General features: G+C 50.1%; 1 protein-coding gene and 1 non-coding gene across 2 annotated transcripts; one reads left to right on the top strand and one right to left on the bottom strand.

Annotated features, from left to right (window-relative positions):
• Window positions 1-6519: 6519 nt before the first annotated feature.
• CCDC92B (coiled-coil domain containing 92B) lies at window positions 6520-24682 on the top strand. The gene is made up of 4 exons (XM_036835324.1): window positions 6520-6742; window positions 15130-15282; window positions 18441-18488; window positions 20819-24682. The coding sequence occupies exons 2-4, from the start codon at window positions 15153-15155 to the stop codon at window positions 21412-21414; spliced, it is 774 nt and encodes a 257-aa protein (XP_036691219.1). The 5' UTR covers window positions 6520-6742; window positions 15130-15152; the 3' UTR covers window positions 21415-24682.
• TRNAA-UGC lies at window positions 8233-8305 on the bottom strand. Its single transcript has one exon. It is a non-coding gene; the product is annotated as a tRNA-Ala (tRNA).
• Window positions 24683-26930: the final 2248 nt, after the last annotated feature.

Raw genomic sequence — 26930 nt, 5'->3', positions numbered from 1 at the left:
AAAAAAAAAGGAAGGAAATTCTGACACGTGCTACAATATGGATGAACCTTGAAGATATTACGCTAAGTGAAATAAGCAAGTCACAAAAGAACAATACTGTATGATTTCACTTATATGAGGTTCCTAGAGTAGTTATATTTATAGAGACAGAAAGTAGAATCATGGTTGCTAAGGTTCTGCAGGTGGGGAGGGAAGAGTAGGCAGTTACTGTTTAATGGACACAGCATTTCAGCTTTGCAAGATGAAAAGAATTCTAGAAATGGATAGTGGTGATGGCTGCACAACAATGTGAATGTATTTAATGCCATTAAATTGTACACTTAAAAATAGTTACAATAGCAAATTCTATGTTATGCACATTTTACTACAATAAAAAATTTAAATGTTGAAAGTTTTTAGTATAAAGAAATAAGAAACGATAAATGCTCCAATAGAGAAATGGGCAAAGAACGTGAACAAACAATTCACAGAAGAAATATAAATAGATAATAGAACACTTTTTAAAAATATATTTATTTATTTGTTTTTGGCTGTGTTGGGTCTTTGTTGCTGCACGCGGGCTTTCTCTACTTGCGGTGAGCGGGGGCTACTCTTCGTTGCGGTGCGTGGGCTTCTCATGCCGTGGCTTCTCTTGTTGCCAAGAGATATTTGTAGAAAAATCTGGAAGAACTATAGGAACATATGTAAAAAGTGATTTATCTCTGGGTAGGTGAAGTTATATTGATTTTTATTTTATAGTTTTTCTTATCCATATATTCTAATTTTTCTAAATAAACATTATGTGCAATAAGAAAAAAGACAATAAAAGTCACTTTTCAAATGATTAAGCTACCAAGATATTCGCCACATGGCTGTTTTTAACATTAAAAAATAGAAACAATCTAATTATCAAACTATGAAAATGGATAGAGTACATTGTAGTTTATCAATACAGTGCAACAACACTCTGCAGCAGGAGAAAAATGTTCATGCTATATTGCTAAGGCAAAAAGCAGACTACAAAATAAGATGTTTAAATTATACATAATTAAGATTTTATATAATAAAATTTTTTAATGCCAAATGTTAGGATTTGTTATGACCGTAAGGTATAAGTGGGCAATTTTGTTTTTATATCTTTACTTATCAAAAATTCCTAAGTTTTCTACAATGAATAATGTGGGGAAAAAAAATTTAATTTTGATACATAGGCATCGATTGGTGAATGAAAACATTTAATGATTTTTAGGAGATTTCCAACATACAAGTGGAAAAAAAAACCACAATACAGAACAGGGTGTGGTGCTATATGATGTCAGTACCTTAAAAATGAAAAAAAAAAGTGTGTGTGTGTACGTATACACAGAATTTGTTAATGGTGGAAAACTTTGGGCAGAGAAGTTGAAGTTGGAGGATGAGGAAGTTTTTACTTTTACAAGTATAAGCATGTCTTTTTTTTTTTTAAGTATTTTTAAGAATTGTCTGTGTAGTCTGTATATAATTCTGTACTATCTCGGTGGTGAGATTACAAGCTCTTTATCTTCTTTAAAAATGTTTTAAATTATTCAAAAATGATAATGTATTTCAAACAAATAAAAGACAACAGCCAACCACAAATAGCCAATTATCTTCAAGAGGCTGCAAGCACTGTGAAGACTCCACAGAAACATGGGGGAAAAAAGTTGTGATATAATATGGGTAAAAAAATCAGATATGCCAGGGAGTTCCCTGGTAGTCCAGTGGTTAGGACTCTGGGCTTTCACTGCTGTGGCCTGGGTTCAATCCCTGGTCAGAGAACTGAGATCCCACAAATTGCGTGGCATGGCCAAAAAAAAAAAAAAAGCAGATAGGCCATGAAGATGACTATGTAAATCATCATTCATACAAACAAACTAGAAGATAATACACAAAAATAATACTAGTTGCACTAGGGCAGTAGGATTACAGGTAGATTTTTGTTACTGCATTTCCCAACCTTTCTGAAGTATAATTCTAATGCTTCTGTAATAAAACACAACATTTAAAAGAATTGGCTAAAGGAGGTGGCACGTTTAAGGCAAAATTACGTGTGGCAAAGCTAATACAAAGTTAGGGAAAAATTAAGGAAAAAAATGGCCACAGTTACACCAGATCATGAAAGAATTGGGGAGCTAGCTGCCCAAGATCATGGAAAGTGGTCTGAAATGGAAGAACTTCAGGCACAGGCAGTGGAACCCCTCAGGATCCCTTCAATGAAGTCTGTCGGGTGAGCGTCTGAGCTCTCTGCCCTAGAAGGAGGAGGATGTGGGCAGGGCTGAGGCAGAGGGAATGTGTCTGAGGCTGAATTGTGGCCTAGTACACACACACACACACACACACACACACACACACACACACGCACAGCTCATTCCTGTTGCCATGCTAGTGGTTGAGGAATGATCTCAAACTCCAAAAGTCAGAGCTGAGATTTTAGGGACCATTTTATCCAAATCAGCCATTTCACCCCTGAGCAGAGTGCAGCCTTGCCCTAGTTTGATCTTTCATTCTTAAGGTAAGCTGACTAAAAGGCTTATCCACAGTAACTTCTGGTTGGGTCTCCAGTCCCAGAGCTCCCAATCCCTCTAGCCACAGCATCCCAAGGGACCCAGATTGGGTGGTCTTTTGGGGTCAGGACAGATGGCCAGAGTCTTTGAAGAAAAGAGGGTATCCCTGTAACACTGTCACCTGCCCCCCTGTTTAGAGCATCTTGGTGTCCACCATTGCTGGAGCGCTCAGTGGGCAGCAGCCTGGCAGAGAACAGCAAATGGGGCCCAAGTTGAGGAAGGTTGTGCCAGATATCTCCTTCCTCCAGAACCTTTCCACACCTTTCTCTACTCTGCTTGTGTCCCAGGAAGTCAACCTATGCAAGCAGTGTCAATGGACTCCCTTAACTTCTGGCTTCTGATTGGGACTGGCTGGAGGAGGCGCCAGCAGGAGATGGGGAGGCAAAAGGAGAGTGAGGTTGGGATATTTATTCCTCAGCTCCCTCCCAGGTCCCTGTGGGTCAGATGCTTCATTTTAAGGAAAGCCACAGCTCCTGCCAGCCCTCTCCCCATACCCATCCTCTCTGAACTCTCATAACTGCCTTCTCTTGTCCCTCCAGGCCTAGGGATGGTAACATCTCTGCCTATCCTTTGTTCTTAAACTCTGCCCCACAACCTTGTAGACAGTCCCTTAACTCTCTTCAAATGATTGATTTTAATTGTTCCCTGCCAGGACACCGACCAATGCAGAGCTGTTATCACTGTGGGTGCCTTCTGCCACCGCTGGAGTCACCTCCTCTCTGAGGGGCCTGATGAAGCCCACCTCTGGCTTTTTTTTTTTTTAAGCCCACTAATTTTATTTTATTTATTTATTTATTTATTTGGTTGCGCCGGGTCTTAGTTGCAGCACGCGGGCTCCTTAGTTGTGGCATGCAAACTCTTAGTTGCGGCATGCATGTGGTATCTAGTTCCCTGACCAGGGATCGAACCCCGGCCCGCTGCATTGGGAGCAGAGAGTCTTTACCACTGCGCCACTAGGGAAGTCCCCCACCTCTGGCCTTGATCGGGCTGGAGTTTGAATCCTGGCTCTGCTGCTTACAAGCTGGGTGGTATCAAACTTAACCTCTCTTGAGCCTCATTTTCTCCACCTACAAATGGGAATAAACCTTTCCAGTAGGACTTCTCTGAAGTTTCAATGAGATTATGTGGGTAAAGTGCTCAGCTCAAAATAATGTTACTTTTGAGGCCTGATGTACACTTTTTATACAATTTAGTTTTCTTTGACTTGGTTACAAGTTTAATTTTGAAAATAGAAATATGAGTTTTTTAAAGTATTTAGTAGATGGCTTGGCATATAGAACATGCTTAATAAGTGTTATTATCAACATCATCATCCGCAATATCATAATCTCCATGTCATAATATGTCTCTGGGTCTCCCCATAATGTCAGGTATAGGACCATGCAGTCAGCTTTGCTCAATATTACTGTACTCTGTGTGTTGACTGATTGTTAACCTCCAAGGAGGCACCTCAAAGTCTCCTTGCCCAAAAGCTTAAGCCCTAGCTCTGCTGGTTCATCATTTTCAGTTATTCCTTGGATGCTTCTGTGCACATCTTTTCTTGTCTCACATGTGGATTTTTTCCTGCAAGTGTCCCACGGACAGCCCTAGAGGCCCAGCTGGGAGCTTGGCCCAGTGCAGGACTCTGTCAGGAGCACTTCTTGTGGCAAGGCTGGAGCCCCCCATGACCAGGCAGGGCCACCCATCAGACAGGCATCTGGAGCTGTTTGCTTCAGCTGGTGAAAAGCCAGAGTCCCAGGATCCATCTTTTTTTTTTTTTTTTTTTGGTTGTATTGGGTCTTCGTTGTTGCTGTGCGCGGGCTTTCTCTAGTTGTGGCGACCGGGGGCTACTCTTCGTTGCGGTGTGCGGGCTTCTCATTGTGGTGGCTTCTCTTGTTGTGGAGCACAGGCTCTAGGCATGCGGGCTTCGGTAGTTGTGGCACACAGGCTTAGTAGCTGTGGCTCGCGGGCTCTAGAGCGCAGGCTCAGTAGTTGTGGCGCACGGGCTTAGTTGCTCCGCAGCATGTGGGATCTTCCCGGACCGGGGCTTGAACCCGTGTTCCCTGCATTGGCAGGCGGATTCTTAACCACTGTGCCACCAGGGAAGTCCCTCCAGGATCCATCTTGATACTGATCAAGGAGAAAAACACTTGGGTCCTGGTTATAACAATTCCATCTGCATGCACTTTACAAAACTCTTTCACTCTCACCTCATGACAACCCCACAATGATCCTGTTGGCAGAGTAGATGTTGCTTTCCCTTTTTTACTATTTTAAGGAGGAACTGGAGCTCAGAGAGGTTAAGGCTTCCCCAGAATTACCTAACTAGTAAGTAATAGAGCTCAGACCAGAGCCCAGGTTTTCAGGTCCTTCATACCACATGTCTTCTGGGGATACAAAACATACCTTTCATCCTTCTTACCAATATCTCATGAAATTGAGGGGTTGGTTCACCAGAACTGGTAAATCAATGGTTTATCAGACCCATAGCCCTGCTGGAGACACACACACAATACATGGCCCAGGAATGCTGCCCCAGGAGGGACAGCAACGGACGGAGCAGCAGCACTGGGCTGGCCTTTCTGCTCCTCTCCCAGGGGTTTCCTCAGGGGAGATGGAGTGAAGAGGAGCTACCTTCAGCACAGCTAGAAGCTAGAGTTACCACAGGGCGGGATTTGAGATGCCTTTAAACCCCACTGCCTGTCAAGCCAACTAAGAGAGTAATTTCAATTTTTTGAGAATCTGCCAAGAGCAGCTAAAGCTTTTATCCATTGACGCTCAAGTCCAGTTAAGGTTTGAAAGTTGACTAGGAAGGACAAGGGAGCAAAGGGATCCATAGAGAAAAGGCAGGATGACCTTTGATGAGTCGTTGGAACCTTCCCCAAGGCCCTCATGCAAAGGTCTCCCAGTTCTGGAGACAAAGGTAGAAGATTTCTCTGGATATTTGGCCTAGGAGGGTAGGGAAGGAAGTATTCGGCTGGCAACAGAGTGGGAAAAGCCAGACCAACTCTTTAGTCTGAAGTCCCTCAGCCCCTTCCTCCAGTCCCTGAAGGCAGGGATGGAAATGACTCACCCAGAGGGAACTCTGAACCAGCTGCCACTCACTCAGTGCCACCTGGTCCCTTGCCATCATCAGCAAGAATGCCTACTGAGCACTCAGCACTGTTGTATGTACTTTACGTGTATTATTTCACTTAAACCTCACAACAACCCAAAGACCTTATGAGCCGTGTAGACCATCATTACCCCATTTTACAGATGAGGAGACTGGGGTCCGAGTAGGAGGAAGGTATTGGTAGACCCAGAATTAGAAGCCAAGCAGTCCGGTCCAGAAGCCTCCCCTGTACAGTGAAAACGGATCAACCCCAATGTTCTGGACTTTAGTTAGGGTTTTAAAAGGATCTTCTCTTGGCTTTTGGGCCCCTCAAATAGAGGGAAAGGGGATGTCTTATTAACTGCCGCCCAGAGAGGTGATGTGACTCACCCAAGGTCACACAGCTAGTGACAGATCTGAGGCACAGGGTAGATTTTCTGACCCCTGGGCAGCTCACCCCCCCCCAACCCCAACCCTTCCCTGGGCCAGTGGGGGGCACTGTCTCTGGTTTCTACGCCAGGGGGTGGGCAGAGGGGAGGAGCGGATCGCGGCCTGCGGGCCTGGGCGCTGTCCGCGGTGCTGATACGCCCGCCGCGCCCTTGCTCTGCAAGTGGCCGGCGGCTTCCCCGGGTTTCCCTTCCAGCTTCCAGGCAAAGCCGGCTCCGCGAGTTCGGCAGCCCGCCGGGGTCCTTAGGCCTGGCTCCCGGGGCTCCCGGGACTCCCGGGATTCCCCCTCCCCCGACCGCGCTCAGCCAGCCTCCCCTCCCCCCGCCCCGCCCACGGCCCCTCCTCGCCAGTCCCAGGTCCCTCCCCTCCCCCCTTATCTCTCCCGCCCCCCGCTTCCCCCCTACTGCTCGTTCGCCAGTTCCGGTCACGTTGCTGGGTGTTTACGCCTGGAGCCCGCCCCGGACCCCCCTCGGCGCCCGGGAGCCCCCCGGAGCCCCGGCCCGACCGCCCCGCAGCCTCGCAGTAGCTGATGGCGCCACAACCCGGGCGGGCGCTGCGGAACCCCGGGCGCAGCTAGCGCGGGGAAGAACAGCGCCTCCCCCCACGCAGCCCGGCCCGGACTCAGGGCTCCGCTGGCCCGTCGCTCCCTCAGGTCCCGAAGGTGAGGAGGCCGGTGGGCGTGGGGGTGGGCGCCCGGGTGGCCCCGGGTGGGGAACCGCACGACCCGGGCTCCAGCTCCCCCGGGAGGGCTGGCGCGGGGCTGCGCACCGCAGCGCGGGAGACGGACAGGACCCGCGGGCTGCTGGCAGAAGTTGTCCTCCGCCGCCCAGACTCGGGCCCTTCCTGGCCCTGGCGAAGAGTCCAGAGCGGCCCGAGGTCGAGCCACCGCCACCTCCTGCCATCTCCCACCACGCGTATCTTTCCATCTGCCTGCCTTCCCCTGTCCTCCCTAGGTACCTCTCTTCGCCGTCCTCCTTCGTCTCCACATCCCCCCCTGCCTTCTCTGGGAGTCATATTCGAGGCATAATCAGGGCAGAACATTAAGACTGAAGGGGGCGGGGGCTCCAGTTTCCCCATACATCCCACTCCCCGTGTCCCTGGATCTTCAGCTCCACTGAGGTCGGGGCTCCTGGGATCTTCAGTAGAGAGGGGAGCCATAGCCTAGAGGTATTGGGGGATGAGGGGCCCCAGAGTGGAGAAGACCACAAGACCACCAGAGAACTGTGGCTCCACAACTAGCCAAGTGACCCCACCTGGCAGAAAGTCCCAGACATTTGTCAAGGACTGACTTTTTGTTCCCAACGCAAGTCCTCAGGAGAGCCAAGGACTTGGGGAGGTTGGAGGGGGGGAGTAATTATTTTTTAATACGTGCACTGACTTGGCCTGGTGAGGCCCTGCCCTCAGGAAGCTTATGGCTTAGAGCCAGGTTTGCACACATGCACACACGGGGGGCGTGCACACACACACAGCATAATATGATACAAGGCAGAATGCCTGGGGAACACAAAGGCAGGAGAGAATCTTCCCAGCATGGTGGGCCAGGGAAGGCTTCATGGGAAACGTAGCATCTGAGCAGGGCCTTGAAGGATGGGTCAGGTTTCAGGAGGCAGAGATAGGGTGGGGGATAGTGAGGGGATGTCCACGGCTAGCAGCAAGTGGTAGAATCTGAAAGAGGAGTTCAGACTGCAAATGTGCACTGTGCTTAGACTGTGAAGGGCCTTGAATGCCACGGTGAGCACCCAGTGGAGAGATCCTAGTTGCCAGGCACTGTAGTTGTATATGTTGGGCAAACTACTTAACCTCTCTGCGCCTCTGCTTCCTCATCTATGTAGTGGATATACTAATAGGACCTTCAATGCAGAGTTGTTGTAAAGATAAATGAGTTAGGAAGTTCCCTGGTGGTTCAGTGGTTAGGACTGGGTGCTGTCACTGCAGAGGGCCCGGATTCAATCCCTGGTCAGGGAATTAAGATCCCGCAAACCGCACAGCCAAAAAAAATAATAATAAGTAAATAAATAAGTGAGTTAATATACATAAAATGCTAAGAGCAGTGCCAGCCATTTATTGTTATTTTATAGGTATTATTACCTGTGCACTGATTTTTTTTTCTTTGTTTTTTTTAACTTGGCTGCACAGCTTTCGGGATCTCAGTTCCCCGACCAGGGATCGAACCTGGGCCCCCTGCAGTGCAAGTGCAGAGTGCTAACCACTGGACTGCCAGGGAATTCCGCTGATGATTATTATAAATATTATTACCTGTGTATCCATGTCTGAGAAAGACTTCTTGAGTTCCTGCTCTCCCTCCTACCCCAGGCCTCAGAGTCAGGTAGTGAAGAGGAATAATGACTAAAAAAAGTAAAGAATATATTAATTCATTTATTTCTCCATTTATTTCCAAGCCTGTCTTATCTAATATACCTGCCCTGGCTATAAGAATGATAAAAATAAGTTTAACTTTCTCCTTGAAACAAGAATTCATACTTAAAGAATTTTAACAAAATGTGGGTATTTGAGTGTTCAGAACAGCGCAAGGATATTTGTTGACTCAATAAATATTTTCAATCCCAAAGAGAAAAGAAACACCAAGAATGAAATTGAAACTGGGACAAGAGAAGCAGTCAGGGGCTGCGGGCTGGCAGACAGTGCAAACTCCATGTAAGCAGAAAGCAAGAGGCTTCAGTGGTGCTTCATCTCCCAGCCACGGTGTCTGCCCGAGGGAGAGGTGGGGGCAGCAGAGACCAAGAGACATTGAGCGGACTAAGGAAGGGAGGATGGTTAGCCACTCAAGGAAAATGTGGACGACATAAGTGGTTTTCAAACTTTTGGTTAGTGGAAGCCCTTTCTCCAATGAATTTGTATGCACAAGCCCACCATATAAAAGAGGAATAAACACAGCAAAGCTTCCAGTCCTGTCTTTTGCCCTCAAACCTTTTGGCCACATCTGAGACCCCTTTGCAGAACTCTGGAACTCTATGGAGCAAAGTTTGAAAAACACTGATTGCGATGATTCTGAGGGCCCCTCTGAGCCCTGAGTACTATGATTCTGTACTTTCTGTGGTTCTTTCAACCCAAGGAGCTCTAAGAACTGGAGAGGAGAGAGAACTACAGTTTCCTCCTTGCCCGGTCTGTGGTAGATAGATAGCTGGGGAAGGAAGTGGCTACCCATAAGCTCCAGAGACAAGCAGGAGGTGAGGTCATTTTCAAGAGATCAGGAGCCCAGGTCTTTGAAAGTCAGAATTGTACCAGGGTCACAGAGTTCCTGGGCCTGACACTTTGTCAATGGTTGGGGACCTGAGCACAGAAGGTTTCTCCCACCAGCTTCCCCAAGAGGGGAAAATATTTATAACTTTCAAACAGATGAGAGGCATATCAGAAGTACTTGGAATTAACTCTATAAATTGTGAAGCCTGTGTTACAGGTCCTTTTTTATTCTTAATGACACTTTTTTTAAATGAACTTTTTTTATCAAATTAGAAAATTCAAAGAGAGAACTAGGAGCACAGGAGAAGGTGGGCAGCATAAACAATGCAGGCCCTGAAGTTGTCGGGACAGTGGACAGAGGTGAGGGACCCTTCTCACCAAGCATTGTAATCTGTGAGTTTGGGCATCTCGGGCTGGGTGCGGGGAGAAGATGGCACTGATAGCTCTAACCCTTCATCTGCTGCCACTGGCCTGGACCAAGTCCTCAGGCAGGAGCATTTTCTGAAGTCTGGAGCTTCCAGCACTGCATTTCTATGCAAAAACCTGACATTTTCCTGGCTCAGGCCTTCTGAAGTGCCTATGATTCCCCAGCTACACAGAGAGATCTGTGTTGTCCCTGGTTCCCCCTTCCCCACTCCATTCCCCGCCCTCCCCCAAACAAACTAAACAATACCGTCTAAGAAAGAATATTTGCCAAGATCATTTGTGACCCAAATTTCTGCCCTGAGAAGAACAGCCTGCCTAGTTGGGAGCAAATACTCAAGTCCTTCTGGGAAGGCACAGAAACAGCTGGTTGGTTCAGCCTCTAACTGTGGCCAGGGTCCAGTCTCCAGGGCTGTGTGGAAAGGGCTTTTACTCTTCAGAAACATTTGCTTTTCAGCAGCTAGGAACAGACATTTTCTCTCTTCATCCTAAGCATAGGCCCACACGCCTTCATCCCTCAGGTGCACGCACAGCAGACACATAGACACAAGAGAAGCAAGAACCCTCCCGCAAAACACATACACACATGCACACATACATGCACTCCTTGAGGCATGCACACAGGCTCAAGTATATGCACAGGTGCAGAGGCACACACATCCCAACATAGATATACAAGAGCACAGACATAGCTCACCTGTTTCTCCGGAGTTATGCACCAGTATACTGACTGCCTGCTTGAAATCTATTTCTCCTTGTTTGAGGTCTCCTGAGCATGTCAAATCTAACATGTCTTGGGCTGGGACTTAACTCCTCTGTAAGTCTGCTTCTCCATCAGTCTGCCCCAGCTTGACAGATTCACTCACTCAGGCATTCTACACATATTTACTGAGTAGCTCCTATTTGCCAGATTCTATGCTAGGTACTAGGGAACAGGAGGAAACACAAGAGTCCTTCACCTTGAGTTGCCAACAATCTGGCAGGGGAAACAGATAAGCAAAAATGTAATATATTCTTGTGGTGATAAGTTCATGGGGAAAAAAACAATGTAGATTAAGAGAATGGAGAGTGACAGAGCGTTCCATTTTTTGGTATCTTGTTTGTTTGTTTGTTTTGGCCGTGCCATGCGGCTTGAGGGATCGTAGTTCCCCCATCAGGGAACAAACCTGGGCCCCCAGCAGTAGAAGCACAATGTCCTAACCACTGGACTGCCAAGGAATTCCCAAGAGTTCTATTTTAAATCAGGCAATCAGAGAAGGGCCCTGGGTCAGAGTCCTGAATGCAGGGAGGGAATGGACCCTGAGGGTATCCTGAAGAAGGACATTCCTGGCAGAGGGAAAGTCCCTGAGGCTACAGTATGCTTGGCAAGTTGAATAAAAAGCAATGAGGGGGCTTCCCTGGTGGCGCAGTGGTTAAGAATCTGCCTGCCAATGCAGGGGACATGGGTTTGATCCCTGGTCCGGGAAGATCCCACATGCCGCAGAGCAACTAAGCCCGTGTGCCACAACTACTGCTTGCCGCAACTAGAGAAAGCCCACGAGCAGCAACAAAGACCCAACACAGCCAAACATAAATTTAAGAAAAAAGAAAGGAATCAAAGATGACTTCTAAGCTTTTGGCCTGAGCAACCAAGTGCCCTTTATCAAGATACCGAACACTGGGCCAGAGCAGGCTTGTAGGAGGGATCATAAGAGTTCAGTATTGAACCTTGTAAGTTTGAGGGACCTATTAGACATCCAAGTGGAGGTATTAGGAGATTTAGTTTAGGAGTCAGCATATAAATAGCATTTACAGCCATTGGATTGGATGAGATCATGGAAGGAGTGATTATAGAAGAGATCCAATGTGAAAGAAGTCCAGCATGAAAGATGAAGAAATGGGGAAAGATCCAGCAAAAGTGCCTTCATACTTGAGTTTCCCAAACTGGAAAACTGGGAGATATCCTGGACATCCCCTTCCCCATCATCATGATCTAATCCAACCCATCCCCTCATCCTGCCAATTCTACCCCCAAAATACACCTGGAACTTGTCTCCAACTCCACCTCCATCATCCGGTCCAGGCCTTTGTCATCTCTCACCTTGATAACTGCTACATTTTCCCAGCTGACCTCCCCACATCCACTCTGCCCCCTCTAATCTGCCCTCCCCACAACAGCCAGTGATCTTTTAAAAATGCAAATCCTATCACATCCATCTCCTGCTTAAAATCCTTTAATAACTTCCCAATTCATTTAGCATTAGTCCAAAATTCTTAACACAGCTTTAAGTCCCTGTGTGATCTTTCACTTGCTAACCTCACTTCCTGCAACTCTCCGCTAATATCTTACACTTCAACTTCACCAGCAGTGGCAATGTCTCCGTTCCTCAAAAAGACCACATAAAGCACTTAGCGCAAAGCCTGGCACATAGTAGGCACTCAGTAAATGTAAGCTATCATTATTCTACCTCTGGGCCTTCACAGATGCTGTTCCCTGTGTGGAATACTCTTCCCTTTAGTCTTCTGACTAACTCCTACCCCTCCTTCAAGTCTGTATTAATTTTCTATTGCTGCATAAATTTATTATCTCACAGTTTCCAAGGATCAGAAGTCTGGCACCTTTTACTTGGGTCCTCCACTCAGGGTCTCCTAAGGCTGAAATCAAGGTAGGGCTGCATCCTCCTCTGAAGGCTCAACTAGGGAAAGATCCGTTTCCAAGATACCTTAGGTTGTTGGCAGTATTTACTTCCTTGCAGCTGTAGGACTGGAGTCCCCATTTTCTGGCTAGCTGTCAATCAGGGACCATTCTCAGCTACTAGAGGCCTCGCTCAGGTTCTTGCCTATGGCTTCCTGCACAGGCTGTCTCACAGCATGGCAGTTTACCCCTTCCAGGCCAGAAGCCAAATTTCTCTCAGGCTTCAGATCTCTTCCTATAGCAAGGGCCCTTTGAACCTGGCCCACCCAGAATAATCTCCCTTTTTTTTTAACTCAAAGTCAACTGATTGGAGACCTTAATTACATCTATAAAATCCTTCACCTTTGTCATATAACCTAATCAGGAGTGAAATCTATCATATTGTGTATATATCAGGGGCTGGGAATCTTGGGGACCACCTTGGAATTCTGCCTGCCACAAGGTCTCAGCCTAAAATCATTTCTTTTTTTTTTTTTTTTTAATATTTATTTGGTTGCACCAGGTCTTCGTTGCAGCACGTGGGCTCCTTAGTTGCGGCTCATGGGCTCCTTATTTGCGGCACACGGGCTCCTTAGCTGTGGCATGTGAACTCTTAGTTGTGGCATGAATGTGGGATCTAGTTCCCTAACCAGGGATCGAACCCAGGCCCCCTGCATTGGGAGCGCGGATTCTTATCCACTGCACCACCAGGGAAGTCCCTCAGCCTAAAATCATTTCCACAAAGATACCTTCCCTGACCCCAAATCTAAATTAGGTCCCACTTTATATTCTTTCAACGTTACCCTGTAGGTTTCTTTCACAGCACTTATAGATTGTAACTGTAAACTTATTTGTATTATTTGTTTGTTTGATGTACCTGTTTATTTGTTTGATTCTCTTCTCTTGGCCCTGTGAGCTCCATGAGAGCAGAAAGCAGGAATACTGTTTTGTTCATCGCTATGTCCCTGTACCCAGCACAGTGGTTGGTAATAGTAGATCATTAAATGAATGAATGATGAACAAATGAGCAAATCAGGGCAGGGATTAACCTACTCACACATTAAACAGGGAGGAGAAGGGATGCGGCGTTGATCGAGCCAGGTTCTGTGCTAAATGCTCTACAATTTCTAATTTCATTTAACCCTCACAACTATCCTAGGACTGTTACTATTAGTAGCCTCATTTTACAGAGAGGGGAAGCAAGGTTCAGAGAGGTTAACTTTCTTGCCCAAAGTCACACGGCAGGGAACCGAAAAACCTAGGATTCAAACCCAGGACAGTTTTCAGTGTAAATACTGGGAAACTTCTTTGGATTCAAAAGACTTGGTTGGAGAATTGGATCTGCTGCCACTTACCATGTGAACTGGCACAAGTCACTTCAGCTCTGAGTCTGTTTCTTTGTTTGTGAAATGGAGGTGGTGATACCTACTGAAGAGTGGTTGGCAGAAGTAAGATAATGTGCATGAAGTTCCCTAAACATAGCAGATGGTCAGTAAATGTAACCAGTGATTCCCACAGGCCAAAGGGCCACCCCCTGCTGAAGTGAAAGCCCATTTGGTTGGATTAGGGAGGCCATGCAGGTACAAGGGAAGGGGGGCCCCAAGAGAGGAACCTATGAATGTGAGGTTCTCAGGTGCACCTGCTGGATGTGACCCTACAAATGAAAATCTTGCTTTGCAGAGGCTTACCAGAAAGCCTGTTTCAAGGGGACCATTGCTGAACAGAACAATCCATCAACTGGTTTTCCTCTCCTCTGGCCAGGGAATTCCTAGGGCAGGTGGAGGAAGGGCCGTCACAAGCTTTGGGAGTCCCTGGCAGAGAAGGCGTGAGCTCTGAGTCCTGGACTCCAGAGGTCTCGGCTTCCGCTGCCCTCTGCCACCTGTTTTTGCCCCCTGCCTATGCTTTTCCAAGACGCTGATCATCACAGAAGAGACTCACTGGGAAAGGGGCAGGGTCAGAAGAGAGAGCGCTGAAAAGCCAGGCCATCATTAGGATTCAGGGATGCAAGACTCCCTCTCCCATCACAGTGTCATAAGCTTCTACCGTGGATCTACTGCTTAGGTCTCCATATGACCCTCCCCTATTCCTCTTGGAAAAAGGGACTCCACCACCTGCCTTCAGCCCACAGGATCAGTATTAATAAAACATTCATCAGATCTTCCTCTTCTGTGACATGGAAGAGCCCAGAGCCCTGGGCTGAGGTTAAGTCAGAGAAATGGGATTGAATTGGCGGAGGGTTGTGCTCTAACCGTCACACTGCCCTGCCAGTTGATGGTCACCCTTGAGCTGGGATGCTTGAGGGATGGCAGAGCTGGAGAGGCTTCAGCATTCATCCTCTCCACAATTCTCTAATTTTACCCAGGAGAAAACCGAGAGCCTAGAGAGGGAGAGGGCTTGCCCAAAGTCACACAGCTTGTGAAGAAGCAGACTAGAACCCAAATGTCTGTCTCTCTTTACTGACTTTGCTGCCCCATTTGTTTTCCTCTCTGAGATATAGAAGAGGCTAAAGTTACATGGGGGCAAGGGAGTAAAGCCATTTCCCTCTGAGCCTCTGGTTCTTCATCTGTTAAATGGGAATAATTATACTTCCTGCCAACACACTGCTTGTTTATGAAGCTTCAGTGAGTAAATACAGGGGAAATGACTTCAGTGGCAGAATCACCTCCCTGGTACAACAGGACCCCAGACTGAAGGAGACCATTGAAAGGACCTGATGGTTGGCAGGGTGGATGCGCCCAGAAGATGTGGGTTCACCTTGTCATCCTCCCCAGGTGGGGCCCAGGCCTGGGTTGCCATGGATACCGTGTCCCTGGAGCATCAGATCCAGAGCGTGCAACGCCACATCAGCTTCCTGAAAAAAGAACAGATGGCCCTGCTGCGAGACCTGCACCTGGAAATCCTGAGGCTGCAGAAACGCTGCTCAGGTGAGGCCTGGAGGGATGGCGGGGGGCGACTGTCATCATCATAAGCACTGTCCCTGATGGGGTGTCCACCAAGAGCCTCTCTAAGCCTCTTAACAATCCTGCCAGGCAGGTGTTCGATCACCCCTTTTTCTTGTTGAGGAAACTGAGTCTTAGGGAAGTGAGATACAAAATGTTCATCAAGCACCTCCCAGCCCTAAGAAGCCCTCAGTCTAGTTGGTGAGACACACACACACCAACAGGTAATCTAAAGATACACAAAAAATGAAGAGGGCTGACAGGAGTTCACGGGCAGGATCATGTCCAGCTTGAGGCGTGGGTGACGGAGGAGGAGACCAGGCATCCCACGCTCCCCAGAGGAGGGAGCACTTCCTCTCCCTGAGAGCTGAGTTAGATTTAGACATGCTGAGATATTACGGGGCAACGAGGGTGGAGAAAGCTTTCCAAATGAAAGGAACAGCATGGCAACATGCAGAAGGTAGGAAACCAAAAGCTCATGAAAAGCTCTATTAGACTGGATAATGCTGTGCTTAAAGCTGCTGGGAAATGCAGTTGCAGCCAGATCATGGAAGACTTTGACCAATATCAGGACAGCTAAGAAGTCCTCCTGGGTAGTAGGGAGCCACTGAAGATTTTTGAGCAGCGTCATGCTACATTAAGAAACTCAATCTGGGGGACTTCCCTGGTGGCACAGTGGTTAAAAATCCGCCTGCCAATGCAGGGGACACGGGTTCGAGCCCTGGTCCGGGAAGACCCCACATGTTGCGGAGCAACTAAGCCCATGCGCCACAACTACTGAGCCTGTGTTCTAGGGCCCGCGAGCCACAACTACTGAAGCCCGCGCGCCTAGAGCCCGTGCTCTGCAACAAGAGAAGCCACCGCCATGAGAAGCCCATGCACCGCAACTAGAGAAAGCCTGCACACAGCAACGAGGACTCAATGCAGCCATAAATAAGTACATACATTTTTTTAAAAAAAGAGATTAGGGGCTTCCCTGGTGGCGCAGTGGTTAAGAATCTGCCTGCCAATGCAGGGGACACGGGTTTGAGCCCTGGTCTGGGAAGATCCCACATGCCACAGAGCAACTAGGCCCGTGAGCCACAATTTACTGAGCCTGCACATCTGGAGCCTGTGCTCCGCAACGGGAGAGGCCACGACAGTGAGAGGCCCGCACACCACAATGAAGAGTGGCCCCTGCTCGCCGCAACTGGAGAAAGCCCTTGCACAGAAACGAAGACCCAACACAGCCAAAAAATAAAATAATTAATTAATTAAAAAAAAAAAAAAAAGAGATTAAAGAGGGACCCAGAGGGTGGGAAAAGGATAAGAGTTGGGAGGGGCTGGTGTAGGAACCAGGAGGGCAGGGCTTTGGGAAGAACCTGTGTGACAACTCAAAATGAAGGGGCTTGAGAGGTGGGTAAATGTGCTGTGGTTACGGAGGTAGCTTGGATTATAACAAGAGCTGACTCGGCCTGAGATTGAGCCCTTTATTTCTTTTGTCTCATTTAATCTTATCAACAGCCCCTTGTGAGGTGGGTGCAACTTCGTTCCCATTTCATAGATGGGGAGACTGAGGCTCAGAGAGGTGCTGTCACTGGCCTGAGGTCACACAGTGTGTCTGACCTCACAGCGCACTCATCTAAACCATGGGGACCCTGGCTGGAAGATGGGCAGGGAGAATTGATGGATGGGGGAGTGGAGCCCATCTGGGGTTCTGTCTCCCCACCCCCTACTCTAGTGGTTAAGGGCTAAGGAGAAACAAGCCCACAGGCAGTTAGTGACAGAGCCAGAGTCCCTTGGGCTACATCCCCAAACCTAGTCCTGGGCCCCTTTGGTTACATCACAGGGCCTTGGAGGAGGGGCCAAGTTGGCCCCAGGAAGCCCTGGCGGGGTGGAGGCATCAGAGTTCTCCCAGGGACCCCAGGGAGGAGGTTCAGCCTCCGGTCACAGCAAAAGGCCCAGACACTCCAGGCTGTCTGTCTCCTGGCAACTGTTGGCCTCCCCAGAGAAGGCACCTCCAGAAAAGCCTCTAGTCCCTAGAAGAGCCTGGTGAGGGCAGCAAGGAGGGGCAGACAGAGGGCCCACAGGGTGAGTCTCTCTCTGTTGGTGCTGCTGGGCAGTGGACCCAGAGATCTGCTACCTTCCCCCACCCCCACGTTCACACCTTCTCCCTTTGGGCACCAGGCTGCATCCCTGCAGGTACACCCAGGTGCTCCTGAGGAGGTGCCCTCCATCATAGGCAGCTGCGGCTCCTGGGCTCCCTCCTGCCCCCCTCCCAGCCCTTAAGCCCTGATGGAGTTGGGGGGGAGTGGGGAGTGGGCTGGAAAAATGATCAAACCCAGCTGGCTGAGGGATGGGGCATTCTGGGATCTAAGGGTTGGGGACTGGGAAGACAGGCAGGCAGAGGAGGAAACTGCTCCTGCACCAGTGCCCTTGGTGGGCCCCTTGGTTGCCCCGCCCCACCCGCTCAGCGCCAAGCCGAGCGCCGTGCAGGCTTTGCTCCACCAGGTGGCGCTGTCCTCCTTGAAGTTCTTCTCCCCGCCCTGCGGAAAGTGGCGGAACCAGAGCTTAGAACCGGCAGGGCTGATGTTCAGAAAAGAGCATAGGCACAGCAGTACTGGCTGTGACAACAGTGAAACGCACGTGTCCTATTGGTAAATAGCCACCGCCCTGAATCCCCCTTTAGTGTCCCCAAGCAGCCCAGGACACTCCAGCTTTCCCAGACCCACCAACTAAACAGTAAAGAGAATGTGCCCTGGGCAGCAGGGGTCCTCCAGGCTGGCTCTGATTGGTTGGCATGTTAAATATTTGTACATCACCTCTGGGAAGGGGCAAATACTCTCCCCCCCAGCCCCAAAAGCAAGCTTCAGTCCCACGAGGGTTGAACTGACCCCCAAATCCAGGCCACAAAGCTTACACTGGAAAGACCTCTGGGCTTAGAATCAGCTAGATCGGGCTCAGGCTATGCCTCTGACACCTCTCTTTCATCTCTTTCCCTCTCTGGGCTGCAGTAAAATAAGTATGGAGGGGGGGTAGTTTAGATGGTTTCTGAGAATATTTATTGACACTTTTACTGGGCTGTGATTCCTGATCTCACACACATACTCTTTCTCTCTATCTCTAACATACACACGACTGCCTTTTCTTATCTCTGCCCCCAGAACTGACCCATGACCTGGAAATGAAAGAGGCCCAATCTCACCAGCAAGGTAAGAGGACAAGTGGTCACCTTTCCCCCACCACTTAGGACCCAAGCCTTCTCCGCCCCTGATCCAGACTTGGGGACAGCCACTCCTCAGCTTATTGAGTGAGTGCAGGACGTCAGCCTCATTTGCCCACTCAGCTTGGTGACCTTGTGCAATGAACAACCTGCACCACCATACATAGTGCCCTGTATCCCTGTCTCTGTCCAAAGTGGGAAAATGAAAGCAGGAAGGAGATGGTGTCCAGGAAGTCCACATGGCTGATTTCATTCCTTTGTGACCCACCTCCCTAATCCTTCTCATCCTTGTACAAGTGATTCTCACAGTCCGTGTCCACACCCTCCAAGATGCTGAGTGTCAAGATTCAACACGATGGCAATAAGGGGTCTTTGACTTCAAGGAACATAGTCTAGAGGAGGAGAAAAGAGACACATGCACATTAGCAAATTCTTCATTTTACAAAAGCATGACTTCTTGCCGTTGTAGAAATTCCACTAAAGTATTTATAGATTATTACTTCACCCATAAAATGGGGAGTGGTGTGGGGAGATGGTGTTCAATGAGTATAGAGTTTCAGTTTTGCAAGATGAAAAAATTCTAGAGATCTGTTGCACAACGATGGGGGTATATTAACACTACTGTACACTTAAAAAATGGTTAAGATGGCAAAATTCGTTCCTTGTTTTTTTGCCACAATTAATTTTTTTAAATGGGAGGGGTTGCATTGTTGAGATCTTATAATCTCCAGATTATATGATCTCTGAGAACTAGGACTGGGTGTTACCCATTGTCTCTCAGTGCAAGCACATTACCTGACATGGAGAGGGACTCGGTAAATGCTTGATTTAAAATGAATCACAAAAGTAGTATTTCTTGGCCAGGAGGGTTTTAAGAATGGGCTCCTTGCCATATTGATGTGCTGCTTATAGATCAACAGCTACAGGACCAAGAGTTAGGCACGGGGAAGGCTGGAAGTTTAAGGTTAAGGTAAAATGCTAGGAGCCCTACAAACTGCTTTGCATATCATGCATAAACATCTAAACACTTATGGCCCTGAACTAATTCTGCCAACTGCTTTAAGTGGCAGTCATGGGTGGCCTCTTTGTGCCTACATGCTTGGAGGAAGGGGGCACGTATCCCAGACACCAGGCAAGAACAGTTCTGTGACAATAGTAGCTTTTACTCCACCTACTGTCCTTCCTCTGAAAGGGCTTTTGGGGTCATCTGGACTCAAGGCACTGCCCCAGTGTCCTGGTTTTTATTTTCTCTCTCAGTGGGCTTGAGAGCTCTCTTTCCTTGTCCTCCTTTTATATGAAAATCACTTGGTGGTTTTCATATCCCCTCCAGAGTCACCTTTTACCTACCCTTTGTCACCATTCTCACTCACATGTGCCAGTCCTGGGATACAGACCCTGCTGAAATGGAGTTTATGATCCAGGAGGTAGGGGTCCTCAACCCTGGGGGTACATCAGAATCACCAGGGAAGATTCAAGAAGTACCCTTTCCCAGTACTTGATACTTTGATAGGGCCCAGGAAACTATTTTTTAAAGCTCTCTGGATGGTTCCAGTGTACATCCAGGTTTGAAACCCAATGCAGTGGGCAAAGGCAAACAATAAACAAGTTAAAAAAAAAAACCCACAAAATGTAATAAATGCTCTTTATGAAGGAAACAAGCTTCGCGGCACACTGACTCCCCTTTTCTGCTCACACTCCCAGTTCTTTCAGTCCCTTGTTCTTGTATGTCTCTCCTGCTACGGGGCTTTTGCACAAGTCCTACCCTCTGTCCGAAGCACCCTTCTCTCCCCTGTTCACTACTTAATTCCTATTCACCTGTCAGATCCTAGCCCAAGCTGCTCTTCGGCTGAGAAGCCTTCCCTGATTAGGTCACAGTCTCCTGTTACAGTCGTGGTATTGGCACGTGTCACAGATGCAACCTCACATTCTTTTGTGGTTATGTACCATACCTCTCCCACTATGCTTGCTGTGAGCTTCGTGAGGAATGTTTTACTATCCACCATACCCACAATGCCTAACACAACGCACAGAGTCAGGGCTCAACAAACAGTCATGGAGTGAATAAATGGTCAGGGAAGGGTATGCACTTAAACTTAAGGGTCGCACTGAAGAATCAGAGTGGCCAAGCAGAAGGCAAGATAGGTGCAAGGGCCCCGAGAAGGAAAAAGGCAGGCCAGCGTCGCAGGCGCGTGGGCAGTGAGGGCGAGCGCCGCAGGACGTGCAGTCGGGGGGGTGCCGGGCTTCGCTCCGAGGATCGGTGAGCTGTGCAGGTCCAGCCAGGCGGGGACCCTCACTCTCCCCTCCCTCTCCCCTGCCCAGAGTTGGCGTCCCGGGAGCTGGAGAGCAAGTGCCGCGAGCTGGAGTCACAGCTGGCGGCGCGGGCGGCGGCCAACGCGGAGCTGCGGCGGGAGGTGGCGCAGCGCGAGGCGCTGGTGTCGGCGCTGCGCTGCAGCCTGCGCGCCGAGGAGCGCCGCTTCCTGGAGGAGCTGCGTCGCCGCAGCCACCGAGCCACCGTGCTGGGCACTGAGCTGCAGAAGCACACCGAGGCGGCCGCCTACCTCTCCTGCCAGCTGCACGCGGCACGCCAGAAACTGCAGACTCCGCGCCCGGGCCCCGGCGCCGCCGCTGCCGCCGCCGAGCCCCGGATCCGCCGGCGCGCACAGCGGGCCCGCCGCCCGCCCGCAGCCGAGGCCGCCGCCAAGGGCCCCGGCCGGGACTGGGCCGCCTGGGAGCGCTCGGCCGGCGCCCCGGACGACGCCGATGCCATGCCAGACCCCGCGCTCTTCCTCTACGCCCGGAGGCCCCTGCGGCCCGGTGGCCGCAGCCCGCGCCAGCCGCCTCCCCAGGAGCCCCCTGACCAAGCCGCCCCGCCGGCCGCGCACAGCCCGCCCAGTGCGCCGGCGGACCCGGAGTAAGCGCGGGGTCGGCTGGGCGGGGCGGGGCGGGGAGCGGGGGAAGGCGGGCCCGGGGCCCGACTAGGGACGCTGCTCGGGCCGCGCGGGCGGGTCCCAGGGGCTGAGGCAGCCGGTCCCTCGCCCAGGGAGCGGGCGGAGGCGGCCCCTGCTCCCCTGCCCCTCCCAGCCGCCCCCGCCTTTTGTATTGCCCTACAACGCCGAAGCTTTGAGCTCTCCCCTCCCGCCGGGGACCTCCTCCGCGGCGCCCAGCGAATGCATCCTTTTTCTAGAAGACTCACAGTACCGATCTTTATCTGGTCCCCACCCTGCCACTGGGAGGGGAAGGGGCGGGGGCCACGCCCTGCCCCAGGAAAGCTGACAATCATTTGGCGGGAGGGGGAAGCCTGGGCGGCCTACGGAAAGGAACCAGAGTGGCCCTTAGCATCCTTAGGCCTTCCAGCTCCCCGCTGCGGCCTCCTCCAGCCCCCCACGGCTGCCCTTCCCGCCGAGCCTTCCTCCAAGGGGAGGTTCGGGCTGGGGTCTGGAGACTGGACCTTTACCTTGGAAGCCGCTTCTTCTACCCCCTACCCTGCTGACAGGTCCTTACAGGTGAGCACGGAACACTTTAGAAGTCGCCTCCTCCAGAGCCTCTGGTGGGGAAAGTGTGGACTTATTGAAGTTTGAACTTCTGGAAATTAGTACCCATAGACCCTTAGAGAAGATTACAGAATGGGTTTGGTGGCAGATCCTGGTCTAGAGCTGTCTCCAGCTCAGTTCTTCCCCAGGATGCCGACCTAGGTATTTAGACTCTGGGGACACGCCAGAGTCGGGCTGCCCCATCAGGCTTATGGAAGGGTTAGAAAGTGCTTTCAGGAGGTAGCTGGGAACCTGAAGGCTGCCCTGGGAGTTTTCCTAGTCCTGTTTATTGGTGCTAATTTTGCCCAGCTTCCTAATTAGCTGGCTGCACCCAGAGGCAGGAAGAAGGGCCCGGCTTCTTGGAAGTGGCAGTTGTTGATGGAGGTTTGGGTTTGTTGGGGGTAGGGGTGGGAGGGAATGGACAGGTTAGGCCCCAGCCTGGCCCTCTCCAGGAATGCCCCCAATCCTATCAGACCTGACAGCGGTGGGGTGCTCAGTGCTCTCTCTCTAGGTTGGGGAGTGGCAAAAGGAAAGAACACTGCCCACCTCCTAACGCATTTCTCCCCATCTCCCCATCGCGACCAAAGGCAGGAAGTGAAGCTCCAGTCCAGTTCATTGCCCCCACGCAGTCCGGCCTAGAAAGAAAGACAAATCCCTAGAACCCTGTCCTCTCATGCCAGCCCTCCTCTGTTGGTCCTGCATCAAGTCCTAAGTGCCTGTGAGGTCTTCCAGGGGCTGCCAAGGGAGGACATGGGGCAGGGAGAGTGCTTTATCTCACTCACAAGCACCCCATCCTGGCAGGTCCTGACCCTGGCTGGGGCTGAGCCTTCTTTTTGTCACCCAGGGGTCTGGGAGGTCTCTAGGGTGATGAACCCTTTTTCTGTCATAGCCCCATGAAGAAGAGGGGGAAAGAACCCCATTTATACCCTCTTTCACTGTATATGTTAGAGGGAGCAGGACACCAGTGAGCTCACAAACATGCAGCCCCCTCCCAGCTCAGGACTGCTGAGACCACTGAGCAATAACCAGGCCTGGTCTAGGTGTCCGCCACTGGGACACCCTTGGAACGGACAGTGCTGTCCAGTCTAATGGGCCACAGTAGTGGCCTAGGGTCCTTGCTCTGCCTGCTCCCACCTCTCCCCTCCCCAGTCTCTGTGGTTGTGCCTCTACCCTCTGTCTCCCCTCAAGTGTGGGTGACTCACCGTACCCCTCGACCCGTTGCCTTCCCTTTCAGAACAGCTCTGAGTGAGGAGGCCTCTCTCTGCTCTTGGCTGCTCTCATGTGACGGGGCCCAGAGGATCTTGGGCAGCAGGGAAAGGGGGTCTTTCTGGAGGCACCCTCATCTTCCACAATCAAACTTTTGGGGTGAACTGGGTGACTTTGTTACATCAATTCTTCTACAGAGATGGTGAAGTACTTTATCCACCCACCCACCCACTAAAAGCCATAGCTACGCCCACCTGGCCTCCCCCAGCTCTATAGCAATAGCCCTCTTCCTCCTTCCCTCCTGTGTACCCAAGCTGTCTGGCTGGGGGCCCCAAAACACCCCTACCCCACGGATCCTCCTGTGGCCTGCCTGCCTCTCCCCAAGTGACCCCATCAGCACCTCCCACCTCCTGTCGCTCTTCCAGCAATCAGAGATAATGACACTTAATTGTGAGGTACTTGGAGATACCCCAGATGAAGGTCCAGCGTGCTGGGGCGGCTGACTCGCTGACTCCCAGCTGAGGTGTCGGGGTGCCTGGGAAAGGAAATAAGGCAAGCACCCCTCCCACCTCCACTCAGCAAGCTGGGGCAGGGGCCAAGGCAAATACAGGGTTCCAATTTTAACAGAAATTCCCCTTCCCTCTCCCTCTCCTGGAAATAATGGACAGAGGCTTCCTTCCTCTCTCCTGCACCTGGGTTTGGAACAGAACCCTCAGGGCAGCAGAATAAGACTGGGAGTCAGTGGCCTGCCCTTGGCCTCAGTGGTCAGAAACTCCTCAGCCTTGCCCTCAGCTTCTGGCCCTCCCCTTCTCCTAGCCTGGGGGACCCGCCCTGCCAAAGGAAAGACCCCCTCCCTCGAGCCCCGAAAAAATTTGGGTGGCTAGAAGGGAAGGGATTGTTTTCTTCCCTCCCCTGCCCTCACCTCTCCCTTCTTCTCTGCCGCATGAGTCCCCACTGCAGGAGGAAGGTGTTGACATGGACACTCAGGGGCACTAGCTGGAGCCAGGAGCTGCAGGGGGGGACCCCTCCCCGTTCCGGAAGCCAGTCAGGGACCCGTGGGCAATACAGCATGAGGCTGTGTACCCCTGCCCCCCAATATCCCACCCACAGTAGCCTGCAGTTTGGGGGACCAGGCGAGGGCTGAAATGGCGTAGCCCTTCCCCAAACAAGCAGCAGAATAGAGGTCTCCCTGATGGAGAGGAAGGAGGCCGAGAGGGTGTAGAGCAGCATCTCCTCATCACGGAGAGCCAGGGATCTCTCAGCACCCTCTCGCTGAGGTGCCAGCCTTGAGTGGGGGACGTGCGAGGCTGCAGAACCACCTGGCAGGAGCCCCATGGGCATGGCAGAGGGATCCTGCTCCAAGTTCTCTGTTGGCTGCGCTTTTTAATCCAATGCTTTTCAGAGTGTATTCACTCACCCACAGAAATAGAACCCTGTGCTTTAGGGGTGACTGTCATATGCCTTATTCTTAATAAAATATCTGAAAAACACACAAGTCAGACTTTTTTCCTGTGGGCACTCTGCGCCCCCATCCCCTCAGCCCACCACGGGTCTGTGGAAAGGACGTGGAGGAGATAGAGAATGGTTTGGGACTTAGCCAGTGGGTTTGGTGAGACTGGGAGCTGAGACTCTGACGTCCCCTCAGTAGATATTCCTCACATAAAGCATAAGGCGTTCATCTGAGACATCTGTCCTGCTGCTCAGGTGAGCCCTGTCCCTCTCTCCATGCCACCCCAACCCAAATGAACAAACAAGACCTTAGATTAGAGGCTCCTGGCTAGGGTTGGCAGGGATAGATTGGAAGGGTTCCGTGCCTGGAATTGCCCATTGTTCTGGCCTAGAAGGAATCCTGGGGTTCTGGACGTCTTTGGCTATGCCGGTTCTTCTTCCCTGACAACCATCTCCATCCGATCCAGCTGCAAGAAGCCCAGCATCCCAGAGAGGAGCCCTAATCTTATCCTCCACTAACGAGGGCTGTCCAAGGACTGCGGTTTGGGAGCTCAGCACACTCAGCACCTTCAGGCCTGTACGTTTTCACTGTAGGTCTGTGTTGTGGGTGACTCTAGGAGAAAAAGCAGCAGCTCTGCATTCTAAGGATGCAGCGGACATATTGGTTTTGCCTGCAACCTTTCTTCTGATAACAGCACCTATTACTTCCTTTCAAGCAACAGCCTTCTCGCAGCTTAGTCAATGTGTTGCAGGGGTCTGACCCCACCCATGTGACCCAGGTAAGGTAGGTCACACTGATTGGGCTGGAGATGGGCATGCAACTCTAAGCCAATAAGAGTCCATCTCAGAACTTTTACTGTAACCATTCATTTAACACACCAAGTTAGGTGCTAGGGATACAGCAGGGAACCAAACAGGACTACTGAAGGACAAATTCTTGGGTGGCTAAAATGGCAGAATATCAGCCTGGAAATCTGGTAGGCCATTTGCCATCACCAGGGATGGGGCTACCTGATTAGGAAGCTCCACAAAAGAAGTAAAACCAAGAGAGATGGAGGCAATTCCTTTTTTTTTTTTTTTTTTCCTGTCATGAGTGTTTCTTTCTTTCTTTTTTTTAATTTTTGTGAAATATAGTGGATTTACAATGTTGTGTTAATTTCTGCTGTACAGCAAAGTGATTGAGTTATACATATATATTCTCTTTCATATTCTTTTCCATTATGGTTTATCATAGGATATTGAATATAGTCCCCTGTGCTGTAGGACATTGTTGTTTGATAATTCCTGATAATTAAGCTGCCTGGATCCTGCTATGCCTGCAGCCCATATACCCGTGCCTTTTTCAGTTATATAGACCAGTAAGCAGACCCCCCGCCACTTTTGTATTTAAATGATCAGCATTAATTTGTGGGGGTTTTCTGCTTTTTATTTTAACCTAAATTTAGACTTAGAGAAAAGTTGCAATAATGATACAGAGTTCCTGTATGTCTCTCACCCAGCTTCTCCTATTGTTAACATCTTATTTTATCATAGTACAATTATCCAAACCAAGAAATTAACATTGGTACATGGCTATTAACTAAACCACAGACTTTATTTGAATTTCACCAGGTTTTCCCCTAGGGTCCTTTTTCTGTTCCAGGAACCTATTGCATTTAGTTATTTTTTCCTTAGTCTCCTCCAATCTGTGACACATTTTTAAAAGCCATTTTGAGTTGGGTTTTAGTGCCTTGCTAACCCCATGAGGCCTGATGATGTCAAAGAGCAAATAATCAATGGGGGAGAAACAAGTGGACCCCAACTAATAAAGTACATTGAATAAAATATTTGCTGAACTCTAAGGAGGGAGTGACTGCTTCCAGCTGCCAGGACTGAGAAACAGTTTAACAGACACAATGGTATCTGAGCTTGATTTCATAGACCTTGATTTCATGCCTCTTTTCCCATGATGCTTCTCCCACAGAAGTTGGCATTGAGAAAAGGGAAACGACTTGCTCAAGGTCACATAGTGAAGGAGTCAGGGATGGAGATAGATGATGTCACATACAGTCATGCACAGGGGACTGGTTCCAGGACACTCCCCCCAAACTCCCTCCCCCTCCCCCCTCCTCCACAGAAACCAAATCTGAGGCTGCTCAAGACCCTGATACAAAATGGGAATTCCCTGGCAGTCCAGTGGTTAGGACTCTGCGCTTCCACTGCCAGGGGCCCAGACTTGATCCCTGGTTGGGAAACTAATCCCTCAA

This window comes from Balaenoptera musculus, chromosome 20 (genome assembly GCF_009873245.2).
Source record: "Balaenoptera musculus isolate JJ_BM4_2016_0621 chromosome 20, mBalMus1.pri.v3, whole genome shotgun sequence".
In the NCBI taxonomy this organism is placed as follows: Eukaryota; Metazoa; Chordata; class Mammalia; order Artiodactyla; family Balaenopteridae; genus Balaenoptera; species Balaenoptera musculus.
The sequence above is the reverse complement of the archived record's forward strand: the minus strand, read 5'-3'. Positions and strand labels throughout refer to the sequence as shown.

What these genes read in the sequence shown, in the direction of transcription:
- CCDC92B (XM_036835324.1), top strand. Translation starts at nt 15,153, where the DNA reads ATGGATACCGTGTCCCTGGAGCATCAGATCCAGAGCGTGCAACGCCAC. An exon ending in GCTGCAGAAACGCTGCTCAG is followed by an intron (nt 15,283 to 18,440) that starts GTGAGGCCTGGA and finishes CTCTGCCCCCAG; the next exon opens with AACTGACCCATGACCTGGAA. An exon ending in GGCCCAATCTCACCAGCAAG is followed by an intron (nt 18,489 to 20,818) that starts GTAAGAGGACAA and finishes TCCCCTGCCCAG; the next exon opens with AGTTGGCGTCCCGGGAGCTG.